We start from the raw sequence: 20,404 nt of genomic DNA, 5'->3' as shown, positions 1-20,404 counted from the left end.
GTGAATATGTTTTTTGTCACTGTATGTCAATGACCTGTGAAATGTATCCAATTAATAGTGCAAAAACCAATCAGGACCTATACTAATCAATTATATCCATTATATGATTGAGTCTTTGATTTTTTGGATTCCTTTCACAAATTTTGACTTATTTGACAATATGTGAAACGTGCACACAATTTGTAATGTTTTATTTATTAATGGTAATGAAACATGTTATTTATAGCAGTTAACTCCCCTAGTCAATGACCACCATAGATAGCAATGCAATCTGATTAAAAATAGCCAAGGCTAGTGTTGTGTATTGGGCAAATGTATACAAGTGCAACTTGACACTTGTATCATGTATTTACCACACATAGAAGTCAGTTATGTAATAGACCATTAATTCCACTCCCAACTTTGGCCACTTGCCAAGATACTGACCAGTATCAGATGGGGTTGTGAAACTGTGTAAACAGTGAACACCAGTCCATGTAATACTGGCCTACCACTTGTACTAGTTGATTTGGAGTTAATACAGTAATGCATGTACAAATGAGACACTAAGCTCAAAAGTTAATTATATGTGCCTCTGAAAACTAACCAGAGAAGTGGGTTGAAATTTACAATCTTTACTTGGCATTTGAGGAAATCTGAACTCTCAGGGTTTGGATAGAACATCCCCAAATTAACTTTTCTTTACACTGTTGTTATTTTTGTTCAATACACAAATATTAACCTAACTTTACAAATCCTGTACAGTAAAGGAAACTAAATCTAAGTTGATATTTTAATATGCATGATCCTATTTATGTATTAACATTGTTTTATACATACAAACTGTGTTGCTGTTTTTCAATTAACAAGCAGATTAAAAATTAATTATATTTTTATGTATAATTTGAATTGACAAAATTAAATGCAAGTTGCGTAGCAAGAATTACATGTTTGATTTATTGTCAGTGAATCGTGACATTTTCTCAATGTTTCAGACCACCAGTTTGTCAAAGCTATCAACCGCTTGGATGGTCAAGCTGAATAGAATTGACCCAGCAAATCACAACTGTCCTGTTGCCATATAATATAACATATCATATTACATTGGTTTTTTAATGTTGAATTCTCACGTCATTTCCATAAACATAGTATTTACTGGCACAGAAACAAAGGCTTATACATCATTATGAATGAACATGTGTCAACAATTCAATTTGTAAGTCTCTTTACTGGACAGTGTGAAAACAGAATAAACTAGTGACCTGAAAATCAATAGGGGTCATCTGCGAGTCACGATCAATGTACCTATGAAGTGTCATGATCCTAGGCAAAAGCGTTCTTGAGTTATCATCCGAAAATCATTTTACTATTTCGGGTCACCGTGACCTTGACCTTTGACCTTGTGACCTCAAAATCAATAGGGGTCATCTGCGAGTCTTGATCAATCTACCTATGAAGTGTCATGATCCTAGGCGTATGCGTTCTTGAGTTATCATCCGGAAACCATTTTACTATTTCGGGTCACCGTGACCTTGACCTTTGACCTAGTGACCTCAAAATCAATAGGGGTCATCTGCGAGTCATGATCAATCTACCCATGAAGTTTCATGATCCTAGGCGTATGCATTCTTGAGTTATCATCCGGAAACCATTTTACTATTTCGGGTCACCGTGACCTTGACCTTTGACCTAGTGACCTCAAAATCAACAGCGGTCATCTGCAAGTCATGATCAATCTACCCATGAAGATTCATGATCCTAGGCGTATGCATTCTTGAGTTATCATCCGGAAACCATTTTACTATTTCGGGTCACCGTGACCTTGACCTTTGACCTAGTGACCTCAAAATCAATAGGGGTCATCTGCAAGTAATGATCAATCTACCCATGAAGTTTCATGATCCTAGGCGTATGCGTTCTTGAGTTATCATCCGGAAACCAATTTACTATTTCGGGTCACCGTTCCTGACCTTTGACCTAGTGACCTCAAAATCTATAGGGGTCATCTGCGAGTCATGATCAATCTACCTATGAAGTTTCATGATCCTAGGCATATGCGTTCTTGAGTTACCATACGACAACCACCTGGTGGACGGACCGACATACCGACCGACCGACCGACCGACCGACATGAGCAAAGCAATATACCCCCTCTTCTTCGAAGGGGGGCATGAAAATACATCGGGAATTTATTACGGGTACACTACCCCAAAAGCAACCACATTAATTAATTTATTTAAAAAAATTTCAACACATTTTATCTCGTGATTATTGCATCTACATTCAATATGAATAGTAACAATATTGTTTTGCAATCAGACATCAGAAAAAGGCATCAAAAATACATGTAATGCATCAAACACATATCATAAGTTATTCGTAATAGTATTCATCGATGACTAAGCGTAAAGGTTAGTATAGTAACTACTAAACATTACAATTACATGCAGTAGTTTAGTGTTGTTTAATTAAATAAATTAATTAACATTTATTAAATATACTGGTATTGAACGTCAGTTGAATAAAAACTAAACACGAAACCTCGATATTAAAAAATGCCCGTTGTATTGTTTTGTACTGTATTGTAATACATGTATATCGTGTCCTATCGTATCGTCTCGTTAATGCCGATTGCCGATGGACTAATCTGATACTTAACGTGCCGATCTTTCAGATCTAATTAGATATTAGATACAGTCGGTCCAATCTTGTTAATAGTGCACTCGTTTTTTTAAGGTTTTAAATATTTCTACACTTTAAACGATCGAATGCGTCAACAATAAATCGGGATGATAGTTTTATATCGTTTAATATCTCCTTGTATCGTATTATTTTATGTTCATAATCGTGGCGATTGCAATCGATTCTAGGTCAGATAAAACATCACATTCGGGAACGATTTGTGGCGATCTCAGGATATCAATTAAGGGTAAATTAGTGACTCTTATCGTTAATCATCGATTAAATCGTGAAATATATCGCACCTTCAATCGTATCGTATCGTAACGGAGCAGACTGATTCTTGATAAACGTATGATAACGTCTCACTTTATACGATAATATTCTGTTAACGTATGGGCACCATCACATAGCATCTAAGCCTAAAGTGTCAGCAAAATACCAATATCAGTTACGTGGTGCCAATCGTTCCGATCGTTGCGGATCGCACGAATGTGGGTACCTAGCCTTGCATTATACAGTTACTGTTAACAGTAGAATATGAAGTATTTCACTTTATCAGTGAATCATTTTTGAAGATATTTTTCTTTTATCATTCCGTCCGGTGTAAACGAACATGTTTATTTTGAATTGCGCGAGTTTTAACACTATTACCACGTGTTTTATCCAAGACACGCTTTGTTGAATGCATTATGAATAATTAAACCTCAAATCGAACATTTAAATGCAGATATTCGTTTATACATTTACTTTATAAATTGAAATGCCTAAGTAGTCGATTGAATAAAATTATTGACTATTGATTATTTATATTTTTTTGTTATTATTATGTCCTTACAAAACATCAAACAAAACCGGGATCGACGCATTGTTAAACTGCTGGATTTGCTTTTCATGAAAAAATAATAGCGTTACTATAGTGGAGCCTGGCTTTCCGTATATTTAAATCAAAATAATATCTAAAGCATAACAATTCATTTGAATCGTTCTTTTTTTGTATTTGTATATATGTCTTGTTTAAGGTTGATATCGGATTACATGTACATGTTAATAATTGCGTGACTTCACCACTGGAAAGCAAACTATCTCCGCTTTTTTACAAATATAAAACGATTGCCTCTATATCAATTTTTTGCATAGTATTACAATTAGTAGTACTAGTATTACTGTACTAGTATTAGTAATACTAGTATTCTGCATTCGCAAATATGGAATTGTCAGTCAATGTAATTGAATACCATACAACAATAACAACAACAGCATTTATTAGCTCTTAAAGTATACACTTGCTTTTTAGCCAAATGCATTATACAATTATACATAATACGCAAGTGTACATACGATGTGATTTCAATATTATAATGGAGCAGGTTAATGGTATCGATTATTATATCGACTACAAATAATACCCAAATAACGCATTTCACTTACCTTGCTAATGGGTTTAAATGACGGCAGATTCGCCTCTCTAATCCAAACTTCCATAACACCACTCACAGCGAAATGTCTTAAAGTTGTGATTACATAAAGCCCACGTTAAGCTTCTCTTCACAACTACATAACAGTTTCGTTTAAAAGATTGAGTTCAACTTTGACATCCGTTTACCATTTCCTTTAAAGACCTGTGAAACTATTTTCTTTGTAGTGCAGAGGCCGGATAAAAAATTATGCGGTTAAACACTAAACAAGGGATGTTGTATGTAATGCATTGTGAGATTAAATACTCATTACTAGTATATTTTAATATCTTCACATTACATTCGCTCATAAGTATGTCGACAAACAACACACGTTTCGGAGTTTAAACAACCTTTAAACAACAAAAAGTGTCCAGGAAAAAGTATCCAATCTACGCTAAGTAAAGTTGTTTTTCTTTGAATGATTGTTAATTATATAATATTTAAGAATATGTTTTAGTTGAATACATTAAATCCGCTGAGTTTCGTGATAATAAGTGACATTTAATATTAGCAATTATCCACATTTAAAAAATGTATTAGCGATGTTTATCCCTTGTAATTAACCGTATTAAATCGACAGGGTGTTCACTTATTAGAAGGATATTATCCGTTATCTTGAATTCCATCAGTGATCGTATTTAACAGCTTAATTTCAAACAGACCGTTTACATTTTTTAAATCCGGGATTTTCACTAAAGTTGCATTACAGACAATGTTGACAGTCATTATTAGGGTATGCATTTTGATATTTCAATCAATGCCCTATTTGTATTTAAGGCATGTAAAATATATAAACGACATTGGAAAAATATAAATCATTAGCATTTTTATTAGCATCACATATTGCCAGCGCCATGCAGTTTTTGCTCTGCATTCCTCTAATTGTCACTTTTATCATCAGCAGCACAATCAGTATTTGTATCGTCATTAGCAACGCTATCTTCAGCAATAGTAGTAATATCATCAACAGCGGCAAAATTAATATTATCATAAGCGGCAGTATCGATATAATTTTCAACGACAGCACTATCATACTCTGCAACAGCAGCAGTATTAATATCATTACCATCATTTGAATCAGTATCAATATAATTTGTATCATTAGAAAGCAGTATCAATATCATTATCATCATCTGAAACAGTATCGATATCATCATCATCATCGGAAGCAGTATCATTATCATTAGCATAATGACTACCATCAGAAGCATCATCATCATCAACAGCAGCAGCAGCAGCAGCAGCACATTAATACAAAAATATACGTAATACTCAATAGGAGCAATAACGACGCCAACATTAATAGAAGCATGTGTAGATTATATACAATTCGAACTATAGACATTGCCAATTTGTTTATTTATTACTTTTATTCATGGAAAATTAGCTTCTCAATATATGCTCTTGCCGCCTATGTTTCCCTTGTTGATAATGTGCTGCTGCTTGCAACGCTGGTATTCGGTAAATTGGTTTTAATGACATATTTACACAAATCCGTTGATTGTGTTTATTTAAACTCCTAATCTTATTAAGAGCTTGAAACAGTTTCACTTTAAACGTGTAAGTCAAATGGAAATCAAAGATTAGCCCATACTGTCAGAATGGCGTTAAATGGGCGCTTATCGGTTGTTAATTTTATTTTGAAGAAAGAATTTCAGTGTGGCATTGTAGAATCTAACTTTGGTACCAACTATCAAAGATTTTTTTTCCGAAAAATTTACAAGGTAGTTTTTTTAAACAACATTTTTTTATATAAAATTCGGTTTAAGTATTTTTTAAAAGTCATGTACAATTTATCCTTAAATCAATTTTTAATAAGAAAAAAACATCTCAGCCATATGTTTCAATACTTAAATGAATTGGTATAGTTTATAAAACCGACGTGTCTATATTCGTATTATTTTTTTCTGCGCTGATGAAAAAAGTCGAAACACAAAATATTTCACAGCGACAGCGTGTGTTGAACCTTTGTCAAACTCATGTTATTCTGCTAGAAATTTACCAAGCAAGTGACCACAATACCCTTAAAGTGTCTTTGCAAATGATGTGCAAGGGCTTTGCGGACACAGTGCGACTAACTTGCGTTGGTCGCACACCTGAAATGTACGACTACCGCTCGAATTTTTGTACACGAATGTTGAAAGTACGCCGATCTAGTCTTTTTTCGACGTGAATATAGTCGTATTATTGGAAATAAACAACATAATTATGGCTATATAAATGCTCTTTATCAGCATATACACATGTTTTATACATCAAATGTACATCTACATTTAAATTGAGCACAAATATACTGTTAAAGAAATAGTAATTGTTTTGGGTACGCTAATGTACTGCAGGTCAGCTCAAATAAGACGGCCATGGTGACCTCGAAGTGATCACATATTAAATGCATATAATTATAATAATGATATAATAATAATAATAATAAAAACTTTATTTTCAGAAGGTTGCACATAAAGACAATGACACATTATACATATTATGCAGATGAATCAATACTGTTTTACAATGTGGCCTTCTTAAAATAACATACAATATATAGGTCTATAACAAGTAAAATACTCAAACAATATTTCTTACACCCATACATAACATACATTTTGCCTTTTAGACAGACACACATGAAATATCATTGAATAGAAAATAATATGACATATCATTGATTAGAAAATAAATGTGTTTTATATTGCCTTTTAAAAGCAGAGATAGAGCATGCCATTCTTATTCCAATTGGTATACTGTTACAAATATCCATGCTATGGTATGAAAAAGCTCGTTTCTTATAATCTGTATTCGCTTTGGTATTAACAATATCGTTATGGGTGGCAGATCTTAAGTTATATTTATGATTTCGAGAAAAATGTATTATATCAGATAAATATTCTGGAGTCTGATTGTTGACACATTTATATATAAAGATTGCCGTGTGGTATTTACATCTATTATTAAACGAGAGCCAATTCAGATGTAAAAACAATTCTTTCGATGGTGTTTTATTTGGCTTTTGTATAATGATATTCGCTGCGCGTTTTTGTAAAACACTCACTTGTGTTAAATTGGTTTTGTTAGCATTGCCCCAGATCGTACAACAGTAATCGATAGTGGTTAGAATAAATGAATTATAAAATAATTTCTTCATATCAAAAGTGAGATAATTTGATATTTTTTAGCAGAGTTATTTTACTGCTTATTTTAGAGCATGTTTTATCAATGTGTACTTTCCATTGCAGATGTTTGTCTATATAACGTCCTAAGATATTATGGCTAGTGACAGTTGCAATAGCATTATTATTTATTTTTAGATCAAGGTTGATATTTTTATTTTTTTGTTTCGAGCCAATAAGCATGCATTTTGATTAATTAGGGTTTATCACCATGTTATTGAGGGTGCACCATTTTTGTATGGAATAAATATCATTTTGTGAGTTAGTCTGAATTTTTGAAGGATTGGCCCCTGTAGCATAACGTGTTGAGTCATCAGCATACTAGTCTATGTTTGATTGGTTTAGTAATAACCTAATATCATTTATATAAATTAGAAACAAGAGAGGGCCCAAAATAGAACATTGAGGGACACCACTCTTAATAGAAAGAGGGGTAGATAAATTAGTTCCCAGTTAAACGCATTGTTGTCTTTGACTAAGATAAGAATGAAAAAGGGACAAGGTACCATCCGAAAAGTGATGAAGTTTTAGTTTGTATAACAGAACTTCATGATCTACTTAATCAAAAGCTTTTGTCATGTCAATAAAAACAGAACCAATACAATTACCGTGATATATATCTTTTAACCACTCATCAATGACTCGAATTAGTGCTGTTTGGCAAGAATGATTTTCTCTAAACCCTGACTGATGTTTATTTAACACATTTGTTTTACAAAAGAATTCTTTTAATTCATTTGAATGATGTCTTTCGAATATTTTGGATATAGTTGGCAAAATTGAAATCGGACGATAGTTATTACAGTCCTCTCTGTCTGAGCCTTTATATATTGGTAGAACATATGCTTTTTTTACCAAATCGGGAAAAATTCCTGTACGAATACTATTATTTATTGAGGTAATTGGTACAACAATATGCTCTCCACAGTATTTTATAATATCTGCACCGATCCCGTCGATTCCCGTAGCCTTGTTAACCTTTAAATTGCCAATTATTTTACTTACTTCGAGAGGGGTAATGTAATTTATAGAAAATTCATGCTGTTTTAAAGATTTGTCGAGATATAACTTCAAATAAGCAAAGTTTTCTTCGTGAAATTTCAGCTTATCAACAATATTTGATATGTTTGTAAAATGCTCATTTAAGGCAATTAGGATCCTACTTTTGTCCTCAACATACACACCGTTCACTAAAATTTTATTTGGCAAATTCACTCCGCAGTTTTGATCATTGTCATTATTAGATATCATTTTCATTTTTTTCTAAATATGTGCCGTACTAGTACAATTTTTAACAGCATTGTTGAAATATTCTTTCTTGCTTTTGCTAATTAATGCAGTAGTTTTATTTCGTAACAGTTATAATTGTACCAGTCTTAAATTTTGCGGAAGTGATCTCTATCGCGCATTCTTTTAATAACTTCATTGTTTATCAATTTTGGCATATGTGTGCTTTTTATTTTCTATTGCTTGTAAGGGGCGTGCTTTTCTAAAACGCTATTCAAAATTCTATATAATGATTAACTGGACACATTTGGATCGTGAACAGTTTCAATTAAATTTAGTTGCAAAACCGATAGATCAAATTGGAAATCAGATATTGCAATCTTGTTAAAGCATCTATATCTTATGTTTGAGCGAGTGCCTTGTTTTGGATATTTTATAGTTAATTTTCCTTGTCGTGCATACCGGATAGTGGTCGCTTATAGATATTTGTGGGACATAAGTAGTACTTACTCTGTCAGTTCTATAAGTATATATATGGTCAATTATTGAAGACGATTTACCTGTGACTCTGGTTGGTGTGTTTATCAGTTGCACGAGGCCATGCTTTCATACAGTTTTTGACCACATTTTGCATTCATAGGACTTGCTGTCAGCAATGTATTTAAAATTGAAATCCCCTAACATGTGACACTCAATGTGTAAACCCTGAAACTTATCAAGTAATGCATCAATTTTTTCTATCCATTTTTGCGTCTCATTAGACGATAGGTAAAATTTAACAGAAAGATTTTGTGTTTTTAAAGCATATCTCAATACATACAGATTCAATCCCATCAGGCTCAAAGTCTGGCCTATGTTTAAATGGTACATTGTTACCTTTATAAAGCAAGATTCCGCCATCCTTTTTCGGACTTCTGTCTTTACGAATGTATGTTCAATTTGGAATATTTAAATTTACATCAGACAAATTTTCGTTTTAAAATGTTTCACAAAAACCAATAACATCCACATTACATTTTTCGGAAAACAAAACGTACTTAATTTCATCCAGTTTTGGCAAAACGTGTTGAATATTTAAACTTACGATATGAAGTCCCTTTTTGAAAATTCTATAGGAAGACTCTGCTGAATCATCTTTATCCTCGCAAAAATTTAATCTTTCAGTTGCAATAGGAATTGAGAATGAAACATCATTATTATTGCATGACATATTATGACATTGTTCTGAGTAATCATACACTTTAATATTGGCATCAAAGACACGGTCTATATCACCATATATTAGCACTATTTCGGATTCATGACATATACAAATCTTAAAATTACAATTTTCAAAAACCTCGTTAAGTGCTTTAAATTTGTTGTGTATCAGTACATGTTTGTGTCTGTCTACGCGTTCCTACTGAGCCGAACTCAATCGTCTGCATTCACTAGTGTAGTGATTATTGTAATGACAGTACTCACAATGTCTTTGTTGCTGTCCATAATTACTACTGTTCTGATATCTATATAAATTATTTTTCTTACCATCCCTTCCGTCACGCGAATCGCCATTCCTTGAGCCTCGATCAGATGCGTAACTGCGGAAACCGTTACTTCCTGTTTGCGTCTGATAGCCATCTAGCCCGTCACGTGAGTCGCCATTTCTCAAGCCTTGACCTGGTGCATGACCTTCGTAGCCGAAACTGCCTGTTTATGTCTGAAAACTGCCTCTTCCGTCACGTGAATCGCCATTCCTCGAGCCACGTCCTGATGCATAATTTGTGTAGCCATAACTTACGGTTTGCAACTTGTAGTTACGTGAATCGCCATTTGTCGAACTTCCTCGGTCAGGAGCATAATTAGCGTATCCATTACTTCCGGATTGACTAGAGTGAGGGGTTAACGATTAGCTTGTTGATCTTGTTGCCCGCTTGTCTTCTGTTTAATGATGTGTACGGCTTTGTTTATGTTAGCCACTAGCGTACTGCAGCCTTTAGCTTGCAGAAGTATCCCATCGCTGCCATACAAATGTTTAGCCATGTTACCATTTCCATAAATAAAGGATGTTTACAGTTCAATAGATTTAGCATCTATGTCTTCGCATATTTGTTTAATTATGTCATTCAGTGGAACCACATCTGCATCTCGTATTGGGGCAACTGTGCACAAATATACAGTGCAGTTACTATATCAATTATTAAAGAATGGACATCGCGATCTTGTTTTGACCCCACATGACATTAAAACACGCCTTGATATTTTAAAGATTAACACTCTGAACATGTTTAAAAAATGAGTCATAAATGCGGCTTGTCTACGATTCCACCGTTCATATGTATGTACATGTTTATAAAGGACTTGTGTGTGATGTGTCTTACATAAAATGCACTCGCACCTGAGCAATTATTGCTGAAAAGTGCTTCTTAAGTCAATCAGTTAACTAGGTCTACCATATTTTGCACTATAGGCGTTGTATAATTCTTCTAAAAACAAATATGTTGATATATATTTTACATAAGTTTAATTACATTAACAAAGTGTAAAACATTTTCTTTGATTACTTGTTTACACATGTATACCAATAAATAAACAGAACATCCGATCTTATCGACATATTATTCTTTTTTATTACCCTGTGATATGCTTTACTTATTTACTCATTGAGTATTCATACGCGAGTCATCTCCATAGAAAATATTCCCAAAATATGTTTCAATGACACTAATTTACAAACAACTATTCTTACTTAAGCCGATTACAATGCGTTGATTGTCTTGAAAACAAGTATAGATTATGATGCATTTGAAATATAGTATTAGCTATTGATGCATTTAAGAAGACCTAAAACTGTTTATATAATTAGTTAAATTTTGTTTATTTTCAATCTATATTTACTGCGCATAATTTCATGACAAATTTCAAGTATTCTTTACTATACGAAAATGTTTTGAGATTACTGTAATTCTGATCCAAAAGCTGTGTCCGTCATCCATACGATATCTGCAATAGCAATCCATCGACTTAGCAGTCTTGCGAAATCGTTAATTTACAGCCTCGTTTTGCACTCAAGTGTCCTTTAGTTTTTATGTGTTTGACTGATCGAGTAGCGTTTTCGATAATGTGGGCTGTCGAATGAAACTTTCCGCAATGATAACTGCCTCAGTCAGTAAACAGTTATAGGAGCCAAGCTGCATTGCGTACAGGTGCATGCTCCTTTGTAATTACACTATATCATATCAACATGTTCGTTGACTCTTAAGGATTCACTGTTTTTAACAGTTGTCTATACTTTTAATACTTTTGAAACCTATTAAAAACTATGTATGGCAATGCATGATATTATATATGCTTGGTTTATATAACTTATATCAACTCTTTGCTGCCACGTCGTCGAGCCAGCGCTGCGAGATCTCGCGTTGTTTTCATGGAAGACGTACGCGGTCTGAATTCAAGCTCGCAGTGAATATCTTCGTCTGTGTCCGGCTGGTCAAGCGCCGTAACGCTGGACGCTGATCGGACGGAATAGTTGTCCAACGCGAACTCTGAACTCTCCGTGGATTGGAGACTGGAATTTGAGGTGGTCACGTGACCTCTGTAGCGCCGCGATCTGTGTAGATCTTTGATCGTGTCTTGGATGTCGCTGAACTGGCGCTTCAATAGGATATCGTGTTGACGTAGCAGTATCTGTTGTAAATAAGAAAATCGATCTCTTTATAGGGTGGTGCGGTAGTGTTTCCATACCATGTCACCATAAAATATGCTTTAACACTATAAATGATGCTATGCATAGCTTCTTTTTTTAGAGACATCCCAGGACACTTTATTGATATCAAACCTTCTGTAAAAGATTTTCAATTATCTGTATGCAGTCCGCAAAGGCTTATAAGGGACGACAATTGCAGCTTTTATGATATTTTTCGTTTGAATGAAGTCTTTTCTTGGAGAAAATCCAGTTTATGCGAAACGTGTCATTGCTAATTAGCCTGCGGACTGCACAGGCTTATCCAGGACGATATTATACGCACTTGCATAAAGACCCGTTTTTCAAGAGCGCGGTTAAAATTAAAAGTCCTATTCAGTAATTTCAAATGAATCATTGGAGAGTAATACTGATTAGTTCTATGATCACCGTAATGTATTGATTTTCTTTCTGTCACTTTAACATCATTTACCACGTACTATCTTTTAAATGAATGACCTAATAGTGAAATTCTTATAGAGATCTCTACATACAACAATACATGAAAAACATTTATTTTCTTTAACTGAAACATTTGCTATTATAAAGACCAAATGAAAGTTAAACAAAGGTGTTAGTTGAAACTTGTTTGTCATTGTAAGTTTCTCTTTTTTTACTCGCAGATTAAAAATAAAAATCCGTGTATTAATTGTTGTTAATAATAATTACATAAGATTGGGACCACCCATATCAATTAATAATAAGGGTTAATAATTAGGAACCGACACAGATCTATGAAGAAACTTGCATTGATACGAATAAATTTTTACAATAAAATAAAAAAAAGCAAGATAAAAACAACAACAACCAAAAAAAACAAAAAGACAGTGATAGCGAGTATGTGTTTCTCCCGATAGTTACAGTTATAAAGAATTGCATAATCTATATTCAGCGGGTTAGTATGTATTTCTGCTCAAAATGTTTAACTGTATATAAAGCCTGTACAGGTGTTTAACGTAAATAACTGCATTAACGATAGCTATATCGTTTCTTAAATCAAAAGTTACCTACCAACTCTTGTTTCACCCACAATATCGCCTGCACCAAATCTTGTATGCGGTCGCCATTTTCATCACTCGGTGCAGGCGCAATCAACGACCTTCGCTTGCCAGTATTTGACATATGCTCCACACAATGCTCGTATCGCTTGGGTAATTTAATGATTCCATGAAGACTTCCGTGACGTAATGGTATGATTCGATTTTGCATTGACATCATCATTTACACGGGTTCCATCATCGATTATAAATTCTGTAAATGAAAGCGGCCTTAACAGTTAATAGAAAGCATATGTTTTATTCGGTTTCTAACGGCAATCACAAGAATCGTTAAACGTTTTACAAAAAAATGTATCCACTGGTTTGCTTTCTTAATCCATAAAGCTTTACACTCCACGGTCCTCTCCAAAAAACAAGCTTGTAAATAGGTCGTTAACATTTACAGAAAATGAAGCAAGTAATGATTAAAACTGTATAAATTACAATTTCTGTTTGACACACGCATTCGCTGTTGTTCTTAGCTCTGGAAACAACTAGGTGGTTAACATTTCATTCAAAGTGGCATACGCTGTTAGAGTTTCTCCTTATCGCACTTTTATTATATGAACTTCCGGGCAACAACCAATAGCGCTTTTCAATCTCTGACAACGCGCGAAGATATGTGAAACGTTACATTGATGAATGAAACTGATTAACTTATAAACAACCAAGTTTGTTCTGAAACTGACACAGTGATCTATTCATATTTTTTCTCGTCTTCTGGCTGGTAATAAAGGACTCGTTGTAAGTACTTTTTCCGAAGAATGCAAGTAATTAACGAGGATAAGGGGTCTTAGGTTTTGTCATCGTTTAAATATTCGAATTTTGAATGGTATAGAACCAATATTGAATGGTGTCTTACGGTCGGGAAGATAAATATTTTTACCAATAAAAACTGGTTGGTTAAGGCTCAGCCTCGCGTCAAGGCACGATCAAAAGTGCTCGAGATCACATTGTACAGATTGCAACCCCTATGTAATTTAATATAACAACAATACATTTTTAACTAAAATAAATATAAACGCAAAATTGTACACATACAGACTTCCATAACCATATCCTTTCTTAAGGGACATTCTAAGCTGAATTGGTTTAAGCCATAAAAAACATGTCATGCGGTATGTAAGAAAAAAATCGCAATTGTTCACCTGTTTGCTGTCGTTTAAAGTAGGTTTAACCCGCTCCATTGCCATGTTTTATTGAGATGTTTAATTATACAATATTTTAGTGATATAGCTGATAACAAATGTGCTTATCCTATCATTATCTCCAAAATATTATTCCAGAACAACTGTCGTCTAAACTGTAAAGCATGCCTGCCAAATATGTTGTTGATGAGAGAGTATAGCTCCTACATGACTCAATCATTAAATGAGTCGCGTTCTGAGAATATTAATATTTGAATTTTCTTGGTGAACATTATCTTAGAAATAATTAATAACGGTCTGCGTAATTCAAAAGGGCTCCATAGAGGAAACTTGTTTGACCTAATAATTACGGCATATAACTCGTTGTATATAATAAGACAATAGTTAATGCGTTCTGAGATAAAAGTCATTTTATAATGTAGGCATGTTTATTTGTTCCTTTTTTATTTAAATTTTATTCTTAGTATTCCATTTATCGATATGTTTGATAAGGTTAATAGCACAGCATGACAGTGCAGTTTGTTACATTTACTTCAACTGTCATTTCCCCTAAGCAACCTTACTTAAAAAATGTTAGCATAACTAAGTTTAGATCTGATCTTTGTAGATTGAGGGTTCCATCCCATAGATTAAAAGTAGAATCAGGCCGATGGCACAAACCTGAAGCCATACCATTTCAAGATAGAAAATGTCAACATTGCAATGTTCTTGAGGATGAATACCATTTTTTATTACAATGTTCTTTATGTGATGATATTAGAAAATTGTATATAAATAAATATTACTGGAAAAGACCAAACATGATCAAATTTATTGAAATAATGCAATCGGATAATATAAGTACCAACAGAAACTTAGCTATGTATTTACATAAAGCATTTAGTCAAAGAAACCTGTATAAATGTTATTATGATTAATTGTATATAATGCATTACCCAAACTTGACTTCTAGCTCTCCAGTAGATTCGTCTTTGTTGTTTTTGATGTTATCGTTTATAGCATTGATTGTCAAATAGATTCTAAATGTTGTAATCCAAAAATAATGTGTCCTAGACCTTTTCATGTATTGACACTTTATTTAAAAACTTATGGAATTCAATACTGATCACATGTCATGCCTTTATATATGTTACTATGTTTTGATCATGTATACTCATGGACTGTTTGTCTATTGTATATATTGAATAAACCAATATCTTTTTTCGCGTTATATTACATTTGATAATCTTAATAAAAATGTTTTTATCAAATGCATTTATGAAAAAACACCTAGCAATAAAAGCAAAATGATAGCAAACTATGTTTCTAAAATAATTGTACGCGCTATACGTTTAATCTTACATCTTCTGATAGACCGGGAAACAAACGATTCAAACGCTAAGATGTGCATAAAATAAAATAATATACCTACAAAAAACAAACGCAGCACGCATCTTTGTAGATCTGCTGATAACATTGTGATTTATTCTACTATCGTTTGAGAATAGACGGCGGGTTATCACGTCAAGAAGAAGCATATATATATATATATATATGTGTTGCCATAGCAACCAGAATTCTTGACGTAGGAACGAAATGAAATGACGTGCATATTCTCCATATTGCCATCTATCCATGTTTCAAGTTTCATGAAAAAATATGAATAACTTTTAAAGTTAAAGCAAGATCCAGAAAAGTGTGACGGACTGACAGACTGACAGACAGACTGACAGACTGACAGACTGACAGACTGACAGACTGACAGACTGACAGACTGACTGACACACATAAGTCCCATCCGGTTTCACCGGTAGGAAACAATAAAGGTTGAACAGTGACACCAAACACATTATTTTTGTGTGTTATCCATTTCCAACCGACCCACCGAAATTACCGCGACCCACATTATTTTTGGGGGTTATAATGCGGTTAAAATATATCTTCTAGTTGGATTATCAAATGGTAACGTCATGATTGCGATTTTACATTTTTACCGATGCATGAATAAAAGTAAAGCAACAGCGTAAAAACAAGGTCGAATAAGCCAGTTGCATGTGGAAAAGAACGACATACGCTATTTTTTGCAAACGGAAACACTTGATTGACGTACTAGTTTTTGCAAAAAGTGATTTTTATTTGTGAGCGTTAGCTCACAAATAATGTAGAGGCAATTTTGCAAATCATATGGGCTTAACCACGCTAGCAACCGTAACCCGTGACTGCCTGTGTGGATAACTGCAGTAAAATTAAGCAGACGACGAATGCTAAAAGCGTCTGCTCTACCCACCGCATCTGCCTGTTTATAGTTCCCACTGGTACACTACATAGTGTGTATGTATTCAAAGGTATTTAAAAGCTTGTAAGACAACGTTGGCCAGTCTAGTGTTTATCATTCAAATCTATATATTGGCTGCTTTCAGGGAAAACGGGGCTTAATGCATGTCAAATAAGATTAGCCTGTGCACACTGATTAGCTGTATCAATGATTTGGAAAAAAAACACATCTCGACCTGTGCTTTAAGACACACTCTTTATAAACTTGAATTGGTTGTGGTCATTTCAAACTTGCGATATAAAAAGCTTTAACATAATTTTGAAAACTGAGTTGCGTCTACGATTATACAACAGCAAACAAATTTAGTGCCTTCAGCGCTTTGATTAAATATCCGGATCGACATTGTTAATAACAAAATCTGGCAAGTGAGCACATGTTTTGAACTGGGTCGTGGGGATATATGTCTCTGTCTCGGTGGCAAAATTCAAAAAAGTTTGCGAGCACTATAAGAACGCATTTATAGACCTCCCGACGGGTGATCTGCATTTAAACAAGCGACCGTGGGAATACCAGCATCGTGTTTGTTTATGTTAATGTTTTGTTTGTAACAAAAACCGACTCAACGCATAAGGTCATGCCAATTCGTATGTAAGTGAAGAATCAAACTGACAGAGGCAAGTACGATTCAATCGTTTTACATAGATTCCCGAACATCAGAAGGACTGCTGTCAGATGTGAGTATTAGTCGGTCGACGACTTGACATACGCAATCTGAAAAAGTTAGTATTAAGGCAGTTCTATTTCGTGATTGTAAAGCCAAACAAGCTTGATTGGAGCACTGTTCTTTCAAATATTTTTTAATGGCAGGGAATACCCCTCGCATAAACAAAAACTAAACAGTGATAATACGGATATGTTCGTGTATTGTTTTGTTTCTGACTACTTGGCACATTTATGTTTCTTGTTAAACAGAAGGCCTTATAAACAACTTAAATAAATTACATATGATGTTCCAACTCAACAAAATAAAAACCTGAAATCGTGATATTGTATTGTATTATATTTTATTGATATGCAATTCATTGCTTTACGTTGCGTTGTATATACTGTCATTGCATAGTTTTGACTATGCTGTACATCGTATACAGTGTTACAGAATCAATGTTCAAATTGTTGTCACAAATAGTCATTGTAATCAGTATAATGCCATCCGAGATAAACATTCAACTGTATCTAGCAATGTTCCAATTTGAACATATTTGTCCAAAGCTTAAAAGCAACTCACGCTTATTTGATTGCATTACCATTATCTATGAATACTGTAAGCGCAAAATGGATGTTAACATGGAGATGTACGTTTATATGTTCATTTCAGACATGTTAATAACGAAAGCGGTAAAGTGAATAAAATGAGCAGTGCGTTTAGTATCTCAAAACATCATAACACACGCGATTGTTTCACTGTAAACTGCCGGTGCTGCTTTTCAATCAAAACTGCATAAGTTTTAAATTTCAGACTACCCTTTCAAAACGTTATATATACTTTAATTATTTGCTGTATATGTAAATAAAAACAATTATAGTATTTAAACGTCCAACTGAATGGTTTAAATTTCATACATATTTTTGTAAATTGTGATAAACGATTATAATTATGTTTAACATGTGTCGATTTCACAAGTCTTACTTAACAAATATTACAATTTATTACATTGTTTACATTCTGCATACGAAAAGATAACATAAACATTAAATGGGTTTCAGTATTATATATCCGATTCGATGAATATATAAGATTACAGAGCAGTGAAAAAAAGACTGGTAAATTGGAAATACAGGTACGTGAGACTTTTGCACAAACAAAAGCGTGAATTCGCTGCAAAAATGCAAGTTCATTATCATACATATAATTTATTATAAGCTTGTATATTTCGATTAGGCCACGTCGAAAACACCCAAGTAATGCGCTTCACTTACCATGAAAATGTACTTAAGCTGTCGCTCCTCGCTTATCCGAATTTAAATCCCACTCATCACCGACATGTAATCACAGTAGTGATTACAAAAATCCAATTTTAATTCTGCATACAGGCGTGGTAAAGATTCTTACAGCTTCGTTTGACACATAGAGTTGTTCCATTTTGATACCCAGTCGGGATTTATTTTAAAGACCTACGAGACTTTTGCATTTGTAATGCACAGGCCAAAGAAATTAAATTGTGCGGTAAACTGCATGGGATGTTGTGATCAAGAATGCATCGTTTGATCGAATGTAAAATATCTTTTTTTCTAGTTTGATAACCGCTGATATCAAAAGACGGATGGTATCATTCATTAAACTTATAAATAAACTAAAGACTAAACAACAAAGGAGAATATATTTCTTTGCTGTCCATGTATTACCGTGAATTATTTTGCTCAGTAAAGGGAGAAAATGCATATTTAAACTACCGAAGATGTACATGTACGGTGGAAGTGTGTTTAAAAAAAAGAATACTCATATGTAAAACTTGTCTTCTCTTTTTATTTTGAAATGTCAACGGCATCGATTTGGAAAGGTGACCTGGAAAACTGAACACTTTGAAACAAAGTACTCAGGATTTAAAAAAACATATTTCTACCAAGCTAACCAGCTTCAATAGCTGCTTTGTTTGTTCGATACCCACCAGACATTTTCTGATAGTTAGATTGCCCATAGACACTGATCAAATATCATAATTAACTGATAAGTCATTTTACGCTTTCAGTATTTTTAAAATTCAATTATGAGTGTTGATAAGTATTTGTAACTCGGAACGGGTTTTTAAGACGTACTTCTATTTTGAATTGTATGTTTATTATGGGAAATAATGAACAATGACACGGCATGCATCAACACTATATTCTATATTGTCTGGTAAGTGATAGATAAAGGAAAAATTTTCCCCGATAATTTTCAAGAGTTCAATTCTTAGAATTAAATAAAATGTTTGTCTTTAAATATCTTGTCTAATATGTCATTAATGCACATGTTTTATTTAAAATTAAGAAAGTATAACCCCTCTATATATGACATAATAAATAAAATTTAATGTGTACTGTTATGCACAAATAAAACAAAATGTAGTAGATACGTTTATTCCTTTTCATTAACATCATTTTGATGAAGGAGCAAAATGTAACTTAAACACTTTTAGATCAAGTTATAATGCCAGATATATAAGTTTTTTTCATATACATGTTCAATGTGTTGTTAATAAAACAACGCTGTTTGGAATATCATAAATCAAAAGCAATACTCTAGACTGAGTTCCATTTGAGTGTGTGGCATTAAATCTTATTACTCAATATAAACACAAGTAAACATCAGACGTCAGAATTGTTAAGGTTAACAATGATCAAGAAGACTTCTCCGGGGAAAAAATCCACCTTGCTTTGTTTTCCACGTAAAACTTCATGTCGATTTCGATTTCTTTTATTAATGTAATCATCAAGATTAAATATTATGTCAGATTAAGTTTAATTATCAATTCGGTCGTGACGCACGTTTCTTAGTTAGATTGCAGAACAGAACAGAACTTTCAATTAAGAAATCAAATTTAGAGAATACGTATTGCAGAGATATTGCGAAATAGGCGATGAAAACGGTTACCGTATAAAATAAGCAGAATATGTTTTAACTCATTATAATAAAAAAAACATCACTGTAGACCTACTCGAATGTATCATAGGCAACATTTTGCTTTTTGTTGT

The 20,404-nt window shown here is 33.5% G+C and overlaps 2 protein-coding genes across 3 annotated transcripts in view; both read right to left on the bottom strand.

Moving 5' to 3' along the window:
- Positions 1 to 4,537, bottom strand: part of LOC127879559 (uncharacterized) — a 17,209-nt gene extending 12,672 nt beyond the window's left edge. The window contains exon 1 of one of the 2 annotated variants that reach the window (XM_052426484.1): positions 4,090 to 4,537. The gene's annotated coding sequence lies outside the window, so the exon portion shown is untranslated. The remainder of the gene's footprint in view (positions 1 to 4,089) is intronic. The other variant, XM_052426483.1, reaches the window with a different exon arrangement.
- A 1,869-nt stretch (positions 4,538 to 6,406) lies between these two features.
- Positions 6,407 to 18,842, bottom strand: LOC127879972 (uncharacterized). Its single transcript, XM_052427119.1, has 3 exons — positions 18,650 to 18,842; positions 13,245 to 13,484; positions 6,407 to 12,178 (listed from the first exon to the last, which is right to left on the bottom strand). Exons 2-3 carry the CDS (start codon positions 13,452 to 13,454, stop codon positions 11,858 to 11,860), a joined length of 531 nt encoding a protein of 176 aa, XP_052283079.1. The 5' UTR covers positions 13,455 to 13,484; positions 18,650 to 18,842; the 3' UTR covers positions 6,407 to 11,857.
- Between the last annotated feature and the right edge of the window lie 1,562 nt (positions 18,843 to 20,404).

The sequence above is a fragment of the Dreissena polymorpha genome, chromosome 4 (assembly GCF_020536995.1).
Source record: "Dreissena polymorpha isolate Duluth1 chromosome 4, UMN_Dpol_1.0, whole genome shotgun sequence".
NCBI lineage: Eukaryota > Metazoa > Mollusca > Bivalvia > Myida > Dreissenidae > Dreissena > Dreissena polymorpha.
This window is presented reverse-complemented; position numbering and strand designations above follow the sequence as displayed.

What these genes read in the sequence shown, in the direction of transcription:
- LOC127879972 (XM_052427119.1), bottom strand. Translation starts at nt 13,454, where the DNA reads ATGATGATGTCAATGCAAAATCGAATCATACCATTACGTCACGGAAGT. An exon ending in TGTGGGTGAAACAAGAGTTG is followed by an intron (nt 12,179 to 13,244) that starts GTAGGTAACTTT and finishes TATTTACAACAG; the next exon opens with ATACTGCTACGTCAACACGA.